Genomic DNA, 21607 nt, shown 5'->3' on the forward strand with positions numbered 1-21607 from the left:
GACTTTTCGCTGGAAAACTGGAAACTCGGGGTCGCATACGGAAAGTTCGGGTCACTCTCCTGATTTGCGCTAATGCGTTGCCCACACGGACCGACTCGGGGCTACCGGGCTCGATGGCTTCGGAAGTGGCATTCCCAAGTAGCCAAACGTGGTCAACAACAGCACGTTTGCCGGCAAGCGGCGGTGCCACAGTCGCGGCACTACTCGACGGGGTGTCCCACCGGTTTTTATGGCTACTTGTATTTTTCGTTCCACGACGACGACGACGACGATCCGCGACCGACCGACCCGGGGCGCGACTGTCGTGGCCGTTTGTTGCTTTGATTGGACGTTAAAGTTAATCATGATTCTGGGCCACGGTTTCGGGGGCGAGCGCGGCAGCGGAGATGACGCTGATAAACAGGCCCGTATCACTTTCACGGCCCCCGCGGAACCAGGACCGGGCCAAGGAACACCGACCGGCCGGCCGGCCAGCCGCCCGAGAAGATCAAAACGCGGGGCGAAGTTTTTATCGTAAATTGGATATTTTACAACCTCTCCTCGTGGCGGGCTGGTGGTGGCCGGCCAGTAATCCGGAGCCTTTAATCGTTCGCCTACGATCACCGGACGGGGCGAGTGACCGTTTTCCAGCCGTGATTTGCCGTTTTCCATCATCCGAAGCGTCCGAAGCGAAGATAAATAATTATGCTGCCATTCCGAGGGGGTCGTTCCGGGCCGACCAGGAGCATCAGAAGCAACAGATTGATCGTGGTGGCGATCACCGCGCGTAAACATAAAGCCTGGAACGAATCCTTTTAGCGGGCCCAGCCGGTTAGGGTTCCAGTGCTACCGTGGGGTCGCGGTGCTGCCTATTTAGCAGACCGTTTTCCCGTCTGACAGCATTCGCCATTTTTTGCACCTTAATCCGGAGGCCCAACGGCTCAAGAACTTGTTCCTGCGCGAATTCCTTTATGGAGCCAACCGGGAGTAAAAGTGTCTTGGACTATGTTGCCCCCGGCCAACATTAGACCACATTGAACCCACTCCCTGTATCCTTTGCTTCGTTGCAGCACCCATTCGCCAGCGGGCCACCCATTGCGCCGGTTCCCAAGGACTTCCGGCCTCCGGTCAGGCGAAACATCGGCTCGGAAGCCTAACAACCGCGCGCCGAGCGCCCACAAAAATGATGGATCGGATACCGTCACTATCGATACCGGGATTATCGCTGGGCCCGCACTCGCTCTCCATACCGACGTCGCAGGGTCTGGCGAATCAATCATCACACGCCGCCCTGAACTCGCTCGGGCTGCACTCGCAGAATTTGCATGCCTCGTCCGTATCGGCCCTGCACAACTCCCAGACCACCAACCTGCACCAGAGCGTCGGTGGGCTGCTGAACGGTGCGGCCAGCAACGGGTAAGTAGGCTCGTAGGCCAGGTGCGCCCGGTTCCCTTAATTCCGCGTCCTTCTCGCCTGCCAGACTGCTCAGCCAGGCGATGCTCAAGAAGCCGACCGAGGAGCACATCAAGCGGCCAATGAACGCGTTCATGGTGTGGTCCCGGCTGCAGCGGCGGAAAATTGCCCAAGACAATCCGAAGATGCACAACTCGGAGATCTCCAAGCGGCTCGGTAAGTCCCCACACAATCGATTGCCGTTCTGCCTGTGTTTGTTTGCCAATCCACTCCAGTCGATGCGAAAATCGATTTTCCTCCCCGCGCGTTTTTCCGGGGAAAATATCGGAGCAGCCTCATCCATCTTTATTTTTCCGCCCGCTCTTTTCCCGACTCTTTTGTGAGTCGAGGGCCTGGACTGTGATGACGGTTCGGAAGTGTCACCAACAGAGAAAGGGATAGCGATAAGCATCCGATATTCCTGGTCTTGGTCCTGGCGCGTACATTTGGGAGCTTTAAATTGGGAGCCTCACACTTACACCGGTCGTTGCATTCGTTAAAACGATATTTATTCCCGACTTGGAGGGTGCTAATGTGTGTGCCTCGAGGTACTCGAGTGATTTGTCTTACCGTTCCCCTCTCGAGGACTTGCCCAGGCAGGGGATGCCCCGGAAGGTGTCAACAAGTGACAGTTCCGTCGGCTCCGTCATCGGTGGGCAATGATTCGCTTCGATTGGTTTGGTGTCATAAAAACGCAAGTCTCCAAGAAACCACCAAACCTAATGCGCCCTTTATTAGCTCGATCCAGGAGGGTGCTCCTGGCCGACCACCGACCGACCTCGAGCGTGTCCGTCAAACAATGGGAAGAGGGCCCACCCACTCCACTGGGTGGGCCGTCCTTTCTTTTCCACGAAGAATGGCCACTCAATTACCGATTATGGCTTCATTCATCCAATTCCGTGCCGGACAGGTCCCGGGGCACCTCGGAAAACTCGGGGAAATTCATCTCCACGGCACGGCGCGGAAGGAGTTTATTAAATTCCTAGCTCAGTCGAGCAGGCAAAAGACTCGGGAAAAAAACGCCGGAAAAACCTAGGGAACCGACCATGGACCGGTGATTGCGAAATGTTTGTGGCAAACAATGCGCCCAATCCAATACCGGGGCTGGTCGGGCACAAACAGGAAAACCCGGGGCTCTTATCCGATCCACTGTCACATGTCACATGTCGTCGTTTCTAAACAACGTCACCACAAACGCAACCTCCGGTCCCGGCTTTTCCACGGCCCCGGCATCCCCGAAGGGGTGGAACACAACTTCGTCATGTTGTGGCACTTTGGTTGGTTGGCCGTTTTTTTTTCGGTTGAAGTAGCGGACAATTCGGGAGGTGAGTTGTAACTAACGGTGCGGCCAGTGTTTCGGGCGCATTTCACTGGTTTTTTTGTAGTTGTTGGCAGAAATCGATGGCACGCAATGGAAAGTCGCGCAGTTTTCGGTACAGGCCCACCACGCGATATTTGCCCAGGGCCTTTGTCGGCGATGGCCATCCAACAACCGTGAGCGCCGTGTGCTATGCAAATAGAGTCCCGGCATGCTGAAGGATTTATGTCGAGGCCGCCCGAGAGTCGGACGTGAGCCGACGCAAAAGGAAAAGGGCTCGAATGTGTCAAATGCGAGGCCGTTTTCGTTCGGCGGCGGTTTGTGTTGCGAAATGGTGCCTCTTTTGTGCCCGGATTGAGGGTAAATTTCAATTTCGGGTGTCTTTCCGTTCGTGCGACCGGCGAGCATTATGCTCGCGCGTTGTAATGTGATTGCAATCGATCGATCGATCGCCCGATGAAATATGTGGAGTAAATCAACGCAAGGCGATTGATTTTGAAGGTTTTTTGAATGTACAGTCGGCACTTGGCGTCCCTTCCGATGCCCAACGAAATTGATTGTTGGACCAGGTCCTGTGTGCGTAATTTTTATTTGTTGACTTTGTTCCTTGCTCCGTTCCTGGAAAAGTCATCTCAGGATGACGACGACTCCAAATCGTGGATGGATTAGAGAGTTCCTCCTGGCTCCTGGATAGTTTCTTACCTCTTTTCTAACCATTTGAAAGAAAATTCATTAACCGCCAACGAACCGGAAACAGGTTTTCCATCGCGTTACGCAAGCCCCAGAAGTGTTGTATCGCATCCCGTCGTCGCAAGTTTTCAATTTCCTCCGTCCGATTGTTCTGCGCCAGCGACAAGCGACACAAAGCGGCAGGTTGCCTCTCCATTTGAGTAATTATTTCCCAACTCGCGCACCACCGAGGTCCCGAGACACTGTGTCCGCGACCCGCGGAGGCGATCTGTTGCTGTTCCCGGTTGGCCGTTGGGCGAAGAAAGCAAAAAACAATCATCTCCTAAAAGCGCAACATGCGTGTGCGTGTTGACCCGAGTGGAAATGGCACTCAGGTTTGATTTCACCGGGTTTTCCAACTCAACCGAGAGCCACAATGCCTTACGGTCGTCGCCGGCGGGGTTTTCACTTCAATTTAGAAAAGTGCAAGCTGATGAAGAAGCGGCCCACAATGGAGTAGTACAATCCGGGCCACCGGAAGGAGTGACAGGACGGCACGTGACTTTACGCCGCAAACGTCATGTTTCGCGCTGTCATCCCGTTGGAGTCATCCGTGTGTAGGTCAATTTACAAATTTAAAGCGAGCTGCCCGGACGAACGCCCGGAGCCTGGAATCCAATCCTTCCGAATCCGCCGATACCGGGCCGGGCCGTGCGCCGGGGTGGCGAATTCAATTTATATTATCATTCAATTAAAACCGCTTTTCGATGAAATGATGTGTTGAGAAGAGGGTTAATCTGAGTCACGTGGCCGTGCGCGCCGTTCGGCGGCCGCCGCCGACGGCCGTCTCCTTGGCCACCGCAACCGGTGGAAAGGAATCCCGAAACGGCCCGGGAAATATGATAATTTGGATTACTTGAGTTTGAATTTATTATCTCGTCTCGTCACCGTCGACGGCCCACGGCGGAGATTCACCCTACCAATTCACACAGCCAAGGACCAGGGACTCCGGTTGGATGTTTGGCAACATGTCACACGCAGATTTCCCAATCGGTGTTTGATGACGTGGCGCAAATCAACCGACCGTGCAATATGGCGCCGGCCACGGTCGCCGTGGGATCCGACAACCGACGGTTGCGCCGGGTTTTCCGCTGCGTGTCGCGTGTCTGTGTGGACCGCTCAGAGGGCGGATAATGCGCAGGGCGGGCTAGGCGGGAAACAGGTCTTATCTGATGCGGGTGTGTCTGGTGCGCTTCCATGAACCCACCGGGGGGAGTCCGTTGTAATGACGTTGCTTTATTGGTAAAAGAAGGTACCACGACCCGATTAGAGAGTTTTGAAGTAAAGCTTTTAAATACATTAAGGGGGAATTCATTTACCTCAGACAAATCAGACAAATAATAAGAAACTTGTGAACCTTTAGACAGGGTCATCCAGTTCGTCATTTAAAATCAAAATAAAAAACACAGGAAAAATTAATATTTTCTTATCATAAAAATGTCGTTCAGATGGTTGCCACGAGACCTATGCCTCAATCGATTCTGATAAGATGATTTCAATGACTTTTTTGTACATTTTGTGTGTTACTTCGTGTGTTAACTTTGCGAATGTTATTTTTCAAATGCTCCAAAGTTGCAGGCTTGTCATCATAAGTACAATCTTTTGCGCTGCCCCACAAGAAAAAGTCCAACGGTGTCAACGACGCTGTCGCTGAAGACAATTTGGATGAAGCTGATGAGTGTTCTGAAATCCCCACTTACTACAAAAGTTTTTATAATTTTAACATGTTGTTCTGTTGCTAAAGGACTTATAAAATGGTAGAAATTAAACTAAAAGTTTGACAATTGAAAAATATTAAAAAACCGCAAAGTACGAGACCGGGATGAAGCGAGACCAGCCAGTAAAAGCACCACCAAATGGATAACCCTGTATGACTGCTATGAGATTTTGTTAAACACTCGTCTGTTTCATAAATTTAACGATGCCGTGCTCCACTTTTATAGATACTTCGAATTCGACTTAGTAAAGCATTATTTATGGTCATCCCAATATGAACATTAGCTCATTGAATATAAAATTCAAACTTCAAACTGCGACTGATGAACCTTTGCTAATAAAATGTTTTAAATATGGCTCAGGACTCGACTCGCATTTCATGTGCCGATGATCCCATGATACTCCAGAATGGTTGTTTGTAGAGCAACCTAACAACGTGAACAAACAATGGATGATCGGCATAGTCTCTCTTCTACTAACAATCTGCCATTTGGAAGCTATCCCCGAAACACAGGTGCTCGCAGCAACGCAGTTGAAATGTACGAATAACCAAAATTTTGAGCCTCGTGTGTTCCTCAAAAATCGGCCACTTCCCATGATTGACTGCACTCCGTTCCTTTTTCTACACTCACAAAAACACAGGTATACCTACCGGGGAACATTCCGTTGCCCCAGCTCGTTGAGCCTGGAATATACAGAAAGGCGCAGAATTTTAAAACATTATTCAAGCATAATGTATGTGAGTGCACAATGTTGTTCTGTGCCGATTGTGCCGTGCATTGCCATTGTTTGGCACCCGAGAGCAGAACCGGAATGTGCGCCAACCGAACCCACGACCATCCTGGGCTTCTGTTCAACGAAGCCTGCCAACAATCCGGAATCCTGCGGACTGCGACTGCTGGACGTTCGGAATCGGAATCGCTGCCAAGCGAGCCGGAAAAGCGGCCATTGTTTTCCGGGAACCATCCTGCACTTCCGGTCGTACGATTTGTTGCTGGCTCTCTCTCCTCTCTCTCATCTGAAACATGTGTTGCCATCATTGTGCGCGGCCGGGCCGTCATTCCCCATCTTGGTCCTGGATCTTGGGCCACATCTCGGTGTCCTTTACTGACTGTCCCGAAGACAATGGTGCGTGTGTGTGGGGGAGGGAAATTAGGGGGAGCGTACACGCGGGCGGACGTCCGAGATTACTCCTTCGTATCCGGTTGTGACGGGTTTGTGGGATGGATTTCGGAACCACCGGCAGACCGGCGCCCGTATGGAAAACTCCCATTTCATGGCTTCGTGTGCGAGTTTCTTGGGCCGGGAAGCAAGTGCGCCCTTCAGGTGGAAACTTCTGGTCCTTTTGTGTGGCACTCGAGCGAGTGAAAAGCCGCTCAAGGAGACGAAACGGCTCCGGAGTTTTGTGGAAGCAACGGAACGATACATCGCTGAAGGGCCATCTACGAATCACCGGGTTTGGGGCCGGAAGAGCCGAAATCACGTTCAGCACGCACTCGGCATCGTCATCACCACCGCCGACACGTTTGGGTGATTGTATTAATTAATTGTGATCGTGCCTATCACTCCCGAACAGGGCCACTCGGGCCCACGGTTTGCCAGTGCCCGTGTTGGCCAACAGCATAATCGGGGCACTATTTCAGCATAATCGGCGAGCTCCAAGTATGTGTTGTTGAGGACTTTTAGAATGGATGAGCTAGTTTTTAGCCGCCCCGGAGCAGCCTCGAGTGTGTTTGTGGTTACGCCGATCCGATTGTCGGCGGCACAATTGGAACAAATTGCTTCAAGTGTTTTTGAAATTAAATACATTGTTTCGAGGTGTGTTTGTGGTTAGACTGTTGTGGAGTGGCAGCGATTCATGACGATGGCTGACTGATTCATATTTATATCGATTCGTTTAAAGTAGATCCTTTGGGCCCGTTAACACCGATGAACAATGTGCGATAGTTTGATAATTGTGTTAAAAGTTCGATTCCAGTATTCTGGATCCTTGGAGAACTAGAAAAAATATTAAATTAAAAATAACATTATATTAAAAGAGACATTCAGTAATCTGCTACAGAAACAAAACAAACTAATCAAACCTGATAACAACATCAACATTTTACAGCCAAGCTAGTCCGGAACAAGTCCATTCAATATTGGAGGGAATTCTACGTGCATCTTATAAAAATACAATCTTGTTAAGTTAGATTAAGCTAACTATTAAATAAATTAAGTACGGCCATTTCCGTGCTTCTAAGAAAAAATATACATTAAATGAAAATTAACGCAAATGCCACTATAAACATTGTGAAAATTTTAGTCTTGCTTTGTTTGGTTTTCCAAGTTAAAGTTCTCTACACTTTAAAAATGTGACTACTTATTAACTTAACCTAAGCCAGTACGCATTTATTTGTTCGCAATTCAATATTTATTTGACAACCGTAGCGAGCCCAAACGGATTGTTCGGAATGGCCCCAAAAAAGTTCACCTAACGAACCAAACTGACGCTCCGATGCACTTTCTGTTGCTCTAACATACACCACACAATGCCGTCCTGGTGCCCATTGCCTAAGCCCAGTCATGTGGCTCACACAAAACTCGGGCATTAAAATTTCACGTTTCAAACTTTCCGGCGCACACGTTGTGAATAAATCATTAATTTATTCAACCGTACCGTTTTCGATCACAACCCATGGCACAGTGATCACATGGGATGCAGTTAACCACTTGCCGTTTTGGGATTGCAAGCCCGTTTTTCCAGTCCGAATGATACTCGGCCACCGGCCCGGGCGATGCAATGGCCTATCTCGGGAAAATGTGCGGAAAAGTTCCGCACAATCACCGGCAATCACCGGCAACCGGAATGGATGGCTACAATGCCCGGCTGGTCCAACGGCAAACAGGAGCAAAATTCCACAACAGCCCGGATCAACCCGGCGCGGAAGGTCAACAGAGCAACAAAACCCCGCCGGGTCGGTTCAGTGTGAAAAATGCTGCCGGGCGATGCATTTTCCTTGCGATCGCTGTGTATTGTCCCGTTGGCCATCGACCGGCTGTGTGGGTGGGTGTCCTACCACGAGAGGACATACACGTGGGCCGCTCGACGCGGGACACGGCGGCGGCACACAATGCAATGCAGCGTCATTGTTGCTAAGGATGTGAGCAAATATTTGTAGTTTGGCCTCTCTGTTGAGCGGGACGTGTAATCGTGCTTATCCCGCCTCCCGCCGGTTGGTGGTGGAGTGCAATTTCCGGCCCGTCAGTCCCCTCCGGAGTCCGGAGTCCCTGCCGTCGTCCGGAGGGGTTCGGAAACAATGGAGAGATTCGTTCGATGATGATGATGGGCTCGGCTCCCGGGCGAATCCTCTCGGCCTGAAAGCGGGAAAAAGCGTCTACCGGGTGGCACACGGGTGGCGGGTTGCAACGGGTTGGGTTTCAAATTATAGCTAAACAATGTTTACCGTTCGTTGTTTACGAAATTAATGCAAAATCAATCGACTAACACGGGACGAGCTGGCGTATCGATATTTGTTTGGTTGGATAATTTGTGTGTTTTGTGATTATCTATTCGGGACGGGGGATGTTTTTCCAATTTACCAACCTCTGGACAACATCGTCCCCTGGGTTTGAATGGGCGATAAGAACGGAACCCCTTCAGGGTTAATCAATCCGTTCGATCATGTACTTCTTGATGGCAAGCATTGATTTCGTATCAAGCGGCTCTATAAATGCAACCCATTATCCGGCCGTTCTTCGTACAGGTTTTTAAATACTTCTTATATGAATTAAATTTTTGCGCGCTTTTGGCTCAGTGCTTAAATCGATATTATCTACTTGATTAACACTAGATATACCGTAGCGGTCATTTTGACCGGTCTGGTACAAGGGTGAGCCATATAAAATACATTTTTTAAATTGATGCTTTCATATTTTTCGATGCTTGAAGTTTCATTTGAACGGTTCATTCAAGACATTTTGTATAAAATACAATTTTGATTGCCGAATATTGGAAAATATGAAAAACTCATTTCCAAAGTGGATTTGTAAATCTCATTCCATTGAAGCTAATTTCCACCTCGGTGGTTATATTAATAGCTACGTAATAGTTATGTTAATACCACCATTGACCACCTCTTGACCCATATTCGAATTGCCATTGCCGAGGTAGGCCCAGAGACAATCGAAAATGTACTCAAAAATAGGTCGAACGAATGGCCCACTGTTAAGCCTGCCGTGATAGACATTTGAGCAAAATTGTTTGTCATAAAAAATGTCTTGAATAAAACATCAAGAGCCATTTGTTTTTAATAACCAAATAAAAAAGTGTATCGTATAGGGCTCACTCTCACCCTATTGAAAACGGTGGTATATCTAGCGTTAAATTGTTAGAAACCAAACAAATAAAATCATAAATTTGTGCTTAAGTTCCAGGAACAATCTGCAATCTAAACATTCTTTTTTCACCTAAAAACCAATCGGCGAATCCATCGATCGATGCTACGATCACAGTCGGGATCAGCTTAACGCTATGACGCGAAAGAAAGTATCATGAAAGGGTTCATAAAACAAAAAGAAATGTTTAATAATTGTTGATCTCCATCGTTCTCTCTCTCTCTCTCTCTGGGCCCGATCAGGTGCCGAATGGAAGCTGCTAACCGAGGACGAGAAGCGGCCGTTCATCGACGAAGCCAAACGCCTGCGGGCGATGCACATGAAGGAGCACCCGGACTACAAGTATCGGCCGCGCCGGAAACCGAAACCGATCCGCCGCGACGGTTACCCCTACCCGATGACGTATCCATCCGTTCCGGTCGATGCGCTCCGAGCCGGTAAGCAACTGTCTCTCAAAAGCTAATGTCTGCTCGCTCGCTGTTAACAATGTCTTCATCTTCGGCAGGAATCACGCCAAGCTACTTCGCACCGGGCGCCCCGTACCACTTAGGAAGTCATCTGTCACAAGCCAGTCCTCCCACGACTCAGGTAAGACCTCGGGGACAGGCAGGGTGCATCGTAGAGTAACGTCTTTCCATCTCGACACTCCCGGGCGCTTAATAAAACACAGAAACGATGAGCGTTATTTATTGCGCTGTGGCCCCGTTGTATGCCCGTCGATTATTTTATCCTTGAGCCCCGGCAGGAGCACCCAATCGGAGGACGAGTGTACCAATTATCTCATCTCGCGCGCTCGGGTTGGAACTTGCGTTGGAAACAAAACGCTCGACGAGTCATCTTCACCTTCCGGTGTCCTATTGTTGCGCGCCGGGCGATCGATCATTACCGGGAGACAAACAGAGTGCTTGGCCACACTTCAATCCTTCTCCGAAGATCTGCTCACCTGTGTCCGATCTCAAGTTGATAATTACGCCCTAGTGGACCGACAGCATCCAGCAAACATCATCTTGGTAATGTTGGCCAAAATCGCGCGGTAGCCAAACCGCAGCGCAGCCAAACTCTTGACACAACACTGGGTTATTACACTGGTCGTTGTGGCGTCACCGTCATCGTCCTCATCCGGGGACCAGGACAGGGATGCCCGGTAGCTGGCCCGGTCTTGATTGGGGAATTTGTCACTCACTTGATTAGTTGTTTGTCATGGTGATGGTCTTCCGTGAAGGTTGGTTCCTGAGGAGGAAATGGGCCCTCTCTCTCTCTCTCTCGCGTTCTGAGGTCCCAGGGTTGTGATTTCGTGGGAGTGTGGTAAATCGTTTTCTTGGGACCTCCCGACAGCCGTCAGCTGACGCCATTTCACCGTGCGCAAGTTAATTAACTTAATTGCACGCTCCCGTTTCCAGTCGCAGGCCATTTTGCGCCACAGTTGGTCACGTACACACGGGCTCTATTGTCCGGAGATTCCGTGAAGTCCGGGAAGCTGGGTACAGGAGCCAGCCGGGAGCCGGGACTACTGACTTCTGACTGACGATCGATAAGCATCGGAAGGGGAAGAAGCGCATCCCCGGATTGCTGGAGAAACATTTTGACTGTGAAATCATCTATAATTGGAGCCGATTATGATTAAGATTTCTTCTCACTGTTTTTCTCGCTCCGTTCGTTCGTTCCCCGAAACTAAAGGGGCCGAACCCACCTTTCGCTGGGCACCGGACTTCTAGGCGAGGCAATCGAGTCGAAGAGAAACGGGTTTTCACTCCGTCATGTTCGTTCGTTCCGGGACGAACCGGGCTGGGAAAGGCGGCTGAGCCGACATCGAGTACCGAAAACGATACCCACCGGGGACCAGAAGCTTGGGCCAAAGTACTTGGAGGCAGCCCGGCTGATGAAGTTGTCTTTCGGACCCGTCGGTTCTCCGCCTCCGTTCGGCTGTGTTTAAAATGATTACAAGATTAATTTGATGATTTAACACTTTGGGTTCCCCCGGCTCGGAGAGCTCGGCACGCCACTTTCACGCCCGGGACGGGTTAATCGGGTGGGCTGGGGAGGGCAAGGCAGGGACTTACAGCCCCTTGCCTGCCTTCCCTGCTTCCGCTTGCGGTGGAGTTTTAAGTGATAATTCGACGGTTTCCACCGATGACCGATCAAATTATAGGAATTATCGCTCCCGAGCTTCGATCCCGGGCTCCTCGGTGATCGATTTGACGACTCGAATCCGATCGATCGCGGCCCCCGGATGGTCTTAAACGGTGTGTGTGCATGTGTCTTAACCCGGTTGTGATGGGATAATTGTTTTAGGCCCGACGAAGAACCGACCCGTAAACGGTGATTTGTTTGCTACACCAATTGATTGATCGTTTAAGTGGATCCCTTTACGGTTTTCGGTTGAGGGATGACTACTGTTATTATTTTTTTTATTTATTGGACATACCAGAGCTCTTATCAGGTTAGCTAACTGTTTACTTGGTGAATTCCATAAAGCTTTCTTATGATCGGGAGTACGGATTGTTTCATCGCCATTTGATCTTTCAGCGGCCGGAGCAGACTTGATTAGCTTGTACATCGTCTGGCTTTCTATGTTGTGGAGTGCGCTACATATTTTCTCACGTCCACTGAGCTGCTGAGAACTTCATTTTCACAGCTGCCCGGGCTGATTCAGTTTTTAATTTCCTTCTGACTCCGAAGAATCGGTTCCTCCCGAAGAAACCACATTCATCAGCATCGCTCATCGGTAGCGATCGTTTTACCGTGGCTCGATCTCGAAACGAGGATCGGCACCATTTTCCGCTCCATTTGCTATGGATTTTCCACCGATTTCCGCCTCCGTTAGTAATGCCGAGTGCCCGGTAGCATTACCAGGCGCGTAACATCTTCATCTTCAGCCCGGGCCCCTTATCGAATCCCTGTGAAATCAATCGTTTTGCGCTGATTCGAGTCCGAGCTCCAAACCGATTACCCGAGCCTCGGAACCGGTACCTGATTACGGATCATCATCCTCTACCGATGAAGGGCTACCGGTTTTTTTGAGCCCCCCAAAAAGCTGCCGAGCTGTGTTTCGATGCTAAGAAATGGCAGCAAAATTCTAGAACAACGCCGTTGGCTCCGCTTTCTCACGGTCTCGGTGCGCCGACTCTCAATCGGACCCTTAGCGTGCCATAAAAAATTGGAACGCAAATTGAAGGCGAAAACAAACATCCCGCCGGCGGCCGTCAATCGAACCGAACCTCTGTTTTCTCCCGCCCGCTCGGGGTGTCGCTGACAAAATCTAAACAATCTGAATTGTTAGAAAAGCAAACACTCTCCGGACACCATTTGCGTGCGCGGTAATTACACAAACACAAGCTGCGCCGCGCGGTCCTTGACAAAAGGAAGTCGCCAAACCCTCCTCGGCCACCCTTTTTTCGATGGTGCACCCCGCAACCCGGTTGCGGAAGAGGGCGTCCTGTATGCGATTCCTTTCACTCACTTTCCGGTGTGTTTGGTTAGATGACAAGCGCCCGTGTGCGCCCCACGGAACGCAACTAAATAAAAAGAAGTGCCGGCAAATGTCCCGATTTGAAGCGTGGAAATTCGACCGGTGCCGGTGAAAAACTAAACATGTGACAAAGAGGCTCTTAAGCAAGGCGTTGCACCGTGGAGGGAATTTCGGGGTAAATACGACGGATTCCCGGAAGGGCCGCCGATGAGATGACGAGCACCTTCCGCGAGTGTACATACTGACCGGTTGCGCCATTATTTGGACTGGGAATCCGGAGCAGTTAAAAGTAGGGCGCCGTCCTTTCTTTCACAGGACTATCAAAAGGGTTCGGTTTGTGAAGTTTGAAAGTTTTCAAATCGAAAATAATAATAATTCATAGCACCGTACGCATCGATAGCTAATATTATTGTACGGTCCGTCGGCCACATTTCGGAATTGACAGTCCCGAGATTTAAAAGTAACGTTGATGAAGCGCGCCACGTATAATCTACGTGGTGTGTTCAAAAAGTTCGGATAATTTTGTATTTACGCATACAGGGTGCTCTAATTGGCGTGTACTTTTTCATTTGGTTATAAAGACAAACGGCTGAATATTTTTCGATGCTTGAACATTTATTTGAAAGGTTAATTCATGGCATTTTTTATGGAAAACAATTGACCTTTTTTGAGTACATCTTCGATTGTATCTGTTCACATTCGACCAAACCGGACTCTGCGTGAGTTCACATCTAAAAACATTTTGAACCACCGATAAGCGCTGCCATGGGCCATGATAGCTTCACCATAAGCCACAGTCAACATTTCGAATGCGTCCGCGCGATTAATTTAGTTTTTCGCACAAAATTTCATAAAGATTCTTTACCATTCCTTTTTTGGAGCAGAGAAAAATCGATGGTGAGCCAAAACTGTTCAACATTGGCTGATCACTTAAAATGGCCGAACTTGTCACCATAAGTCACTAACATGTTTAGCGACCTAACGCCACAAAAAAAAAAACAAAAATCAAACACATGTAGCCCACGTAAATACAAAATTGTGAGATTTTTTTTTAACACATCACGTATACTCGTTAGTTGCCCTATTCAGCATTAAAGGGCGCAGTTTTCACTTTCGCTGGAATTCGCCCGTCATTTGCTTATCGATTCCACCAGCCAGAGCCAACCGACCGCAAGTGCATCGCTTCACCACGTTCCGGGGGTGAAAAGTGAATCGATTAATGATGTCTGCGCGAATCCAAATTCGCGCCATCGATTCTGCATTCTCCGGTGCCAATTACGGTGCCCTGTCAGTCACTCAGACCGAAACGAGAGCGCGAGTCTGAGAAATCTTCCAGAGAGAATCCCGTGTCGTCGATTGATACGCCCGGATCGATCGATCGGCAAGGAATGTCCTTTCGTGTCTCCTGGGCACGCAGGCAAAGCAAACAAACGATCAGTGATGCTGCATCGCGACTGACGATTACAATGATTATGGGCCTCGACCGTGAAAAAACAGTGGAAAATATCACATTTATCGCATCATTTCTTTTAATAGCATACCATTAACGCTTCATCACTTGGCGGCCGCCCCAAATAGGGCCGGCCACGGTTGCGGCAGGTTGCGGCGCATCATCATCGCGAGCTCTGACCTCTGACAGGGAGGGGGCCCAGATTTTGGGGCGTCAGCTCCTGCGAGCGAGGAGGCATATAATTATGTTTTTAACACATTGTTCCCCGGGAACCGTATCATTATGTGGGTCTGCGCGGCCCCGGCGACCCCGGCCATGTTTTCTGTTTGCGGACCACGTACACAGCCTTTTCTTTCCACCAGACACACACAACACAACACAACAATTTGTTTCCGACCTAATCATAGCCCTTCGCGGACGGCCTCCGTCGGTCCGGTCTGTTTCGCCCGTCCTCCGGGCCTCTCGTTCCGAGGGCGGAACCGTCAGTCCGCCACCTTTTTGGCTACCGTTTTTTCGACACCTCGCACGCTCAAAGGTTCAAAGGTTACGTCCCCGAGGCAACAAGCTCCGTGGTCCGTGAGAGGATTTTGCACGGGGCGAAACTTTTCCTCCTGTGCGGGGCAACCGAAAGGAAAGACGAGAAGTTGCAAATGTCACGCTAATCTTTGGTTCGAAAGGTTAAGAGTGCACGAATGCAGACAATGGTGGCGAAAGTTTCAAAATTTAAGTTAAAATTTCATCCCCAAAAAGGGCAGCCTTTTGAAGGTTGGATTTAATGGCGAATTTTGCGCACCGCAACCAAAGGGGCTTCCACAAAGTCACGAGGGCGAAACGTGGCGACTCGGTATTTATTTACTTTACATTATCAAAAGATTTGCCAGCACCCTGAGAAGACGCGTCTGCCTTCGGGCGGTACTTTTTTACGAACAATTCCCACACAAAGAAACCGACCACCCCGTGGAACTTTGTCACCCCGGCCGGGGACCCTTCTAGAAGTGACGCGGTTGTTTTGCTTTGATTATAGGTCTGCTTGCTGGGAGGGCGCTAGATAAGGTGTATAATTTAAGAATAACACCTCTCGCAATAGAGGATCTTCGCGGGTGCCGACGGGTCACAAACCGCCCGAAGGCCTCGAAGTCGTCGCCCATCGTGCGGGATTTCACTCCAGGCCACCAGGAGCGCTAGCGGTTGAAGAGAGGGCAAGGTCGTGGCTGTTCCTTGCCAACACGCACCGTGACTGTGGGAACGTCTCCGTTTGAGATGCTGCAGGTTGCAGGGCAGCAGCCACAATGTGCGAAAGTCAACGCAACGCGCCTAATTGAAGGTGATGGTTGCATTTCCGATTGAATGGACCGGAAGGACCCGGTCGGACCTTCCGAAAGCCCACCAATTATGGTCCATTAGGCGCGTGAAAAGGGGGTCCCGTCGTAAAACGCAACCCACGGCTAGGCAACCTTCGGCTTCAGAAGCAACTGAAAGCCGTGCCCTGGGGAAGCGCAAAATAGCCTTTGCGTTTCACGCAGAAATGCACAATGGAATGCGTTGTTTCATGCATTTAAATTGGGTACGCGGCCCACACGCCGGAATCAGGATCAGGATCGAACGGTGGCGTTTCTTTTCTGGCTGAGAAAAAATAAATGAAATTGAAAACTATGTTTCTTAAAGCTGATTGCATAAATAATTATGAAAAAGAGCTAGCTAAAGTACGGTAAATAAATTTGCACAACAATAAATAAATCTTAAGGATGAAGCGTTAACCCTTAAAGTAGAGTAGCACATTCTCCCGATTGAAGAAACCCCGCAGGGAAGAAAGAGAAGCCCAATCGAGGAGTAAAGGGGAGAGAGACACCGCGAATGACAGCAACAGTCCCGACGATCAAAGGAGGCTAAATGGCCCCACGACTTTGGCTCGGCTTCGGATTTGCTTCGGAATGTCGACAAAAGTCGATGGAAGTGCATCCCGTTAAAAAGCAACGGAGAGGGAGAGAGAGAGAACGTGAATCGGGGGTGGAAGGACAACGGTGGTGCCACAGTGCCCCGGCCCAGGCGGGGGCCAAAAACGGCCCCCAAAAGGCCGACGAAAGAAGGAACACACCTCTGACGAAAGATGACACTCAAACAATGGTGTCTTAACGAGCGTCTCGCGTCGTTCGCGACTTGCGAGGTGTTGAAAATAATCGAGTAAAAAAAAAGCGGACAGAAAAGGGGTAATAATAATAGCAGTAACAGTGCGGACAACAATAAAGCTGTGGGGCCTACCCCCCTTTCCCATTCATTACGGGTTATTTATTTGAAGTTATTTATTATTTTCTTGTTATTTAAATTCATAACTTTGGCCCACCGCTCAACGTGGGGTGTTGCAGTTCTCCTTACAGTGTTCACTGCTGCAACTCCTATTGCCCGATCGCGACTGTCTGTGTCTGATCATCACTCCCAGCCATTTGCGATGCAATTCCACTTCGGCAGCCTTCGATCGGATTGGCTTGAAAAGTGTGATTTGATGTTGATCCTCTCGCTGATCGAGGCAAGGAGGGTGGGCCACCTCCCAACCCTCCCTGCCAACCCCAGCGTAGGCGTGAGGCAAGATGGGACAAGCGATCTGACATCTCTATTCGCGCGTGACAAATGATGCGCCTAATCGGCTTCGTGGCGCGCCGTGGCTCCGGGAGGCTGGCGATTGATGAAGCAACATTAGGTGCAAGGGGATTTGTGTCGCATAATTGCCCCCGACTGCGGCTACAATGTACGATCGTGTGACAGGGCCTTGGAGCTGCCCTCGTTACCTAACCACTTGATCTCGCCCTGCCTTTGCCATCATCACTTTGTGGCCATTGTATTGAACCTTTCAAAAAATCAAGAATTCCAGGAATTCAAAGACTATAAAGAACGCTTTATGCTAAATCTTTTTTGTCATGTTGCCAAACTAGACCGCCAGCCTCTAGAACGGGTCTTAACACGCCGAGCCAAGTTCCGCCGCCTGCGAGCGCCCCAAACAGGCGGCCTATTCTCATGCAAAGTAATGAGTCTATGATCAATAATTTCGCATTAAGGCTCGCGGTTCGGGCAGCACGTGCTGACCCCCACCCCCGTCAGTATCCTGTGGCGGGATTAGCAGCCGTCGGGACTTTATCCGCCCGAGCCCGGATTTCGATTATGGTGCCGGATTCCCGGGCATCCCGCTTGAGATGGGGCCTGCCAGATAAGCGTCCGTGCCAAACCGCGCGTCGGAGAATCGTTTTGGGGGAACTAATTTGAATATTAATACAGCAGCGGCCGCCCGCCGCCCGCGCAATCGGACGGCACAGCGTGAGGAAGCTTCCAATCTGCCGGGCGATCATATTTTAGCTTCTTGTTTTGGGGGATTATCGAATTTTTCATTTCGATTTGCATGCCTGGCTCGCTAGGGTTTTGTTTTTATTGCCCACTGGCGGGTCCCTGGCCCCGTTCGGAGGTGTGACGGGTTCGAGGGGGGCGCCTTCCCCCCCGGGTTCCAAGTCACGAGGTGTTGCAATGCCTGATGCGTCAGGCGGGAACCCCCGTCGCGTGCGCTTCACACTTGCGCTCGCGGTTGATTGGTGGCGAAACCAAGAATGCGCCCATGCGGCGTGGTGGAACCCCTTGAGGTGGGTCTTCTGCTTGCTTGACTGATCATTCATGCGATCGGAAGTCAACAATAACAAGAGATCAATGCATTTCTCATCTTCAGCAAATGGTGCATACTTTTAGGCGTTTACAAAAAGGTGAGATTAAAGATAGTTTCAATCCTACAAATGCGTAAGAAACGTAAGGGGCTACCGATCGGAGCTTACCCTCTTCGCGTTGAGCTCTTCTTCACGCGCCCGTCAAGATCTGTCGCTGCCCGGAGCGAGAGACAATTTATTAGAAGCGTTCGACACCGATCGAGTGAAGCCACCTCTTCCAGGTTGCTTTATTCGTTTACATTTTTATTGATTTCGCCACCGTAAACTCTGCGTCGTTGTGGATAGATCGGAACCGAGACACCTCCGCCTATGTTCATGCTCAACGGGTTGGTCTTGGACCGCTAGGAAACAATTGTCTTGGGTTGGACGGAACAAAGACACAACCGACGAGAGAGGATCGATGCTCTGCCATCGAAGCCAGTGGGTTTTATGCGTCGGACCCACGGCCGGTCTTTGAAATTGATCACGCGCGCCTGGAATATGATTTGTGGCGGATTAAAGGCAGGTCCATCGGTTTATGACGCCCGACACACGAGGATGGACCCCATCGATGGCGGCTTTGTTGGCCGGAAATTGCTTGCCACCTTTTCACGGCTTAGCATCCTTGAATGGCTAGTTTTATGGGTGACGGGAGAACTTGAGAGACCGGTGGGGGGATTAAAAGATTCCGAAGACATCTTCGATTCGATCGATTCGTGGATCGTCTTCTCGAGGGGTGTCGATGGGATCGCCATTACAATCATCATGGAGGATCGTTTATGCAAGCTTGTTCGCTTCATCTGCATACGATCGAGAAGCCGCGAAGGCTAGAGCTACGTTTATACGAAACATTCCGAAAATGGTCTCGAAATCCTCATTGTGTTTCATCAGTCATCGCTCTCTTCCCAGATGGATGTGTCCAAGTTCGCCCTGGACCGGAGTGCTTATCTCAACACGGCGGCTGGGGCGCTCTACGATACGTCAAAGTCGCAGACCAACCCGTACAGCGCGTATCTGGATCCCACCTCCGTCCTGACGAAGGCGTACTTCGACTCCAAGATGTACCAGGACCGGGCGCAGGCGGCCGCCAACTACGCGTTCGACATCTCCAAAATCTACGGCACATCGGCCCAGCAGCAGCAGCAGCATCAACAGCATCAACAGCAGCAACAGCAACAGCAACAGCAGCATCAACAGCACTCCCACCATGGGATGAATCATCAGCACCAGCTGAACGGAAGTGGCAGCGGAAACGTTCTGGACGAGCGAGAATCCACGCCCCAACTTGGAGACGTGACGGCGGACATTAAGCCCCAACTGGTGGACTCTCTGGAAGGGTCTCCCCTGCACAGCCACAGCTACGGGGGCAGTTTGCTCGGCGCCAGCGGTGCCAGCGGTCTTTACCATCAGTACTCGGCGGCTGCGGCAGCGGCGGCCGCCAGTCAAGCGGCCAGCGGCAGCGGTGGCGTTGGTGGTGGTGGCGGCGGCGCTTCCGGGACCGGTAGCTCCTCTCCCGGTGACTACCGCCGCCCGCTGACGGTCATCTTTTGACCCAACTCCGAGCTGATGGTCGACCGAGACTACTGAAGCTGTGCAATGAGTCGTTGACGTGACAGAATTAGGATCCGATTTCCGTATCTTGCACTCTCTACTTTACGACGCAGTATACGAAACGAAAAGAGGTTGTCGGATTGTGTTTTGAAATAAAATTCGATTAGTTTTCGCGTGTTTTTATTGAGAAACGGTTTCGTTGTTTCGCGCGCCCCCCGCAGAGGCTCAATAGGGTATCAGATCGTCGGCAGTTAGCGGTTAGCGTATGAAGGCCGAAAAACGACATTTTAAAAATCTACAACATAATGAACAACGAGCGACGCAGGACAGGGAAAAACTTCATGAAATGGCATTAGCAGCCAGCAGGAGAGCACATGTAATAGAACCTTCTCCATTCATTAATATACACACCAACCTTCTTCATTGGGAGCGAGTTTCATTGGAGGGCATCCCCTGGGATGATCGAACGAAAGGCCGAACGATGTAACGATAGCACGAAGACGTGGAGCAAGAGAGAGAGAGAGAGAGAGAGAGAGAGAGAAAGAGAGCGAGAGCCGGAGCGAGAAAAGAAAGGAATGATATTAAATTAAATAAATAATGAATATTATACAAATACAATGAAATAGTTTCATGAATAAAATGAACAAACATTAAAATGATAAATTACATGCATTGAACCAAACAACGCTTTTTATTATAGTACAAAATACGAACAAGTGATTGTTGAATATGAATACGGCGCGGATTCAGTTTGTTGAAATATTTTCAAACAAACGGCCATTTGAAAAAGCTTGAATCGTTGGCGGCTGGCCGCCGGGCGGCTAGAATTCCACACAACGTTGTATGCTTTTGCTTCCGATGCGTATAACGTAGTTTTGGCTCTCGCCACGAGATGGCACCCTGTAATTCGACTCACCGCGAGGTGGCGCTGCGGGGAAAGATTAGAATTTGAATTTGAGATTGAAATCGTTTGAAAATACAATTGAATTGCCAACGGGTAAAGTTTTCGAAAAATGAACAGCATTTGTGGGTTTACTCAATCGAAAACAAATTAATGTTTTAAGCCCATAATAAGCCCTTGTTCCCTTCTCTTTTCTTGCCCAGTCCCATTCTAAGCCTAAGCACCTTCCCAACGACCTAGCCCCAAATGGGTCCCCCCAAACTGGTGTCGAAATGGAAATTCTTCAATCGAATTAGCTCACACGCCGACTCGCCGACACCGATTGTGCCTAATGACCGCAAATTCATACGAAAATCAGCGCGCTACGTCGGCCGTGTTCGCCAAAGGAAAAACGCGTTCCTTCACGAAACGGTCACAGCCAATTCAGCCGCGTCGAATGCAAATCTGGCCCAACTTCGCGCGCGCAAAAGAAACGCTCGTTCATTAGCACGCAGCAAATGGTGGCGTGCTAAATTTAAATAATTCCTTCCCCCAAAGATGGGCGGCTTGGAGTATGGATTAGACGGATACGGCGCTCCAGTTCGGGGAGGCCACCGCACAGGAAGTCATCTTTCGAACGGTCCATCGGAATCGAATCGGAATCGGCACAATCGGCTGCTGGTGAAAGGAGCGCCCAATCCTTTGACTTCGCCCACTCTGTATTCTAAAGGACCCTTTCCTAATGGCGTGCGGGCCGAGACCGGAATAGTTTTCGCGATCTTTTGCCCCCAAAAGAAGGGACCGTTGATTGGCTAACAATCATGATTTCTTCCTGTTTTGTCGGACCACTACGCGTGAGTTGATCTGCGTCCGTGCGCTGCGAAAGATCTAAATTCCGTAGTTCCGTTCGGCTCCCGGTGGAAATTGCATCGAAGAACCGAAGCCATGGTGCCTCTGGTCGCACCGGGAATTAGCGCAACGTTGGGCACCCGAACCCGAAAAGGTC

General features: G+C 50.1%; 1 protein-coding gene across 1 annotated transcript; it reads left to right on the forward strand.

Moving 5' to 3' along the window:
* The first annotated feature begins 1162 nt into the window (after positions 1–1162).
* On the forward strand, positions 1163–20172 carry LOC131205336 (SOX domain-containing protein dichaete). The gene is made up of 5 exons (XM_058197400.1): positions 1163–1395; positions 1460–1608; positions 9814–10008; positions 10077–10159; positions 19062–20172. The coding sequence occupies exons 1-5, from the start codon at positions 1163–1165 to the stop codon at positions 19719–19721; spliced, it is 1320 nt and encodes a 439-aa protein (XP_058053383.1). The 3' UTR covers positions 19722–20172.
* The last annotated feature ends 1435 nt before the right edge of the window (positions 20173–21607 follow it).

Source organism: Anopheles bellator, chromosome 1, assembly GCF_943735745.2.
Source record: "Anopheles bellator chromosome 1, idAnoBellAS_SP24_06.2, whole genome shotgun sequence".
Classification (NCBI taxonomy): domain Eukaryota; kingdom Metazoa; phylum Arthropoda; class Insecta; order Diptera; family Culicidae; genus Anopheles; species Anopheles bellator.

Coding starts and splice junctions, on each gene's coding strand:
- LOC131205336 (XM_058197400.1), top strand. CDS start 1,163: ATGATGGATCGGATACCGTCACTATCGATACCGGGATTATCGCTGGGC. Junction 1,609..9,813: donor GGAGATCTCCAAGCGGCTCG/GTAAGTCCCCAC, acceptor GGGCCCGATCAG/GTGCCGAATGGAAGCTGCTA. Junction 10,160..19,061: donor CCAGTCCTCCCACGACTCAG/GTAAGACCTCGG, acceptor GTGTTTCATCAG/TCATCGCTCTCTTCCCAGAT.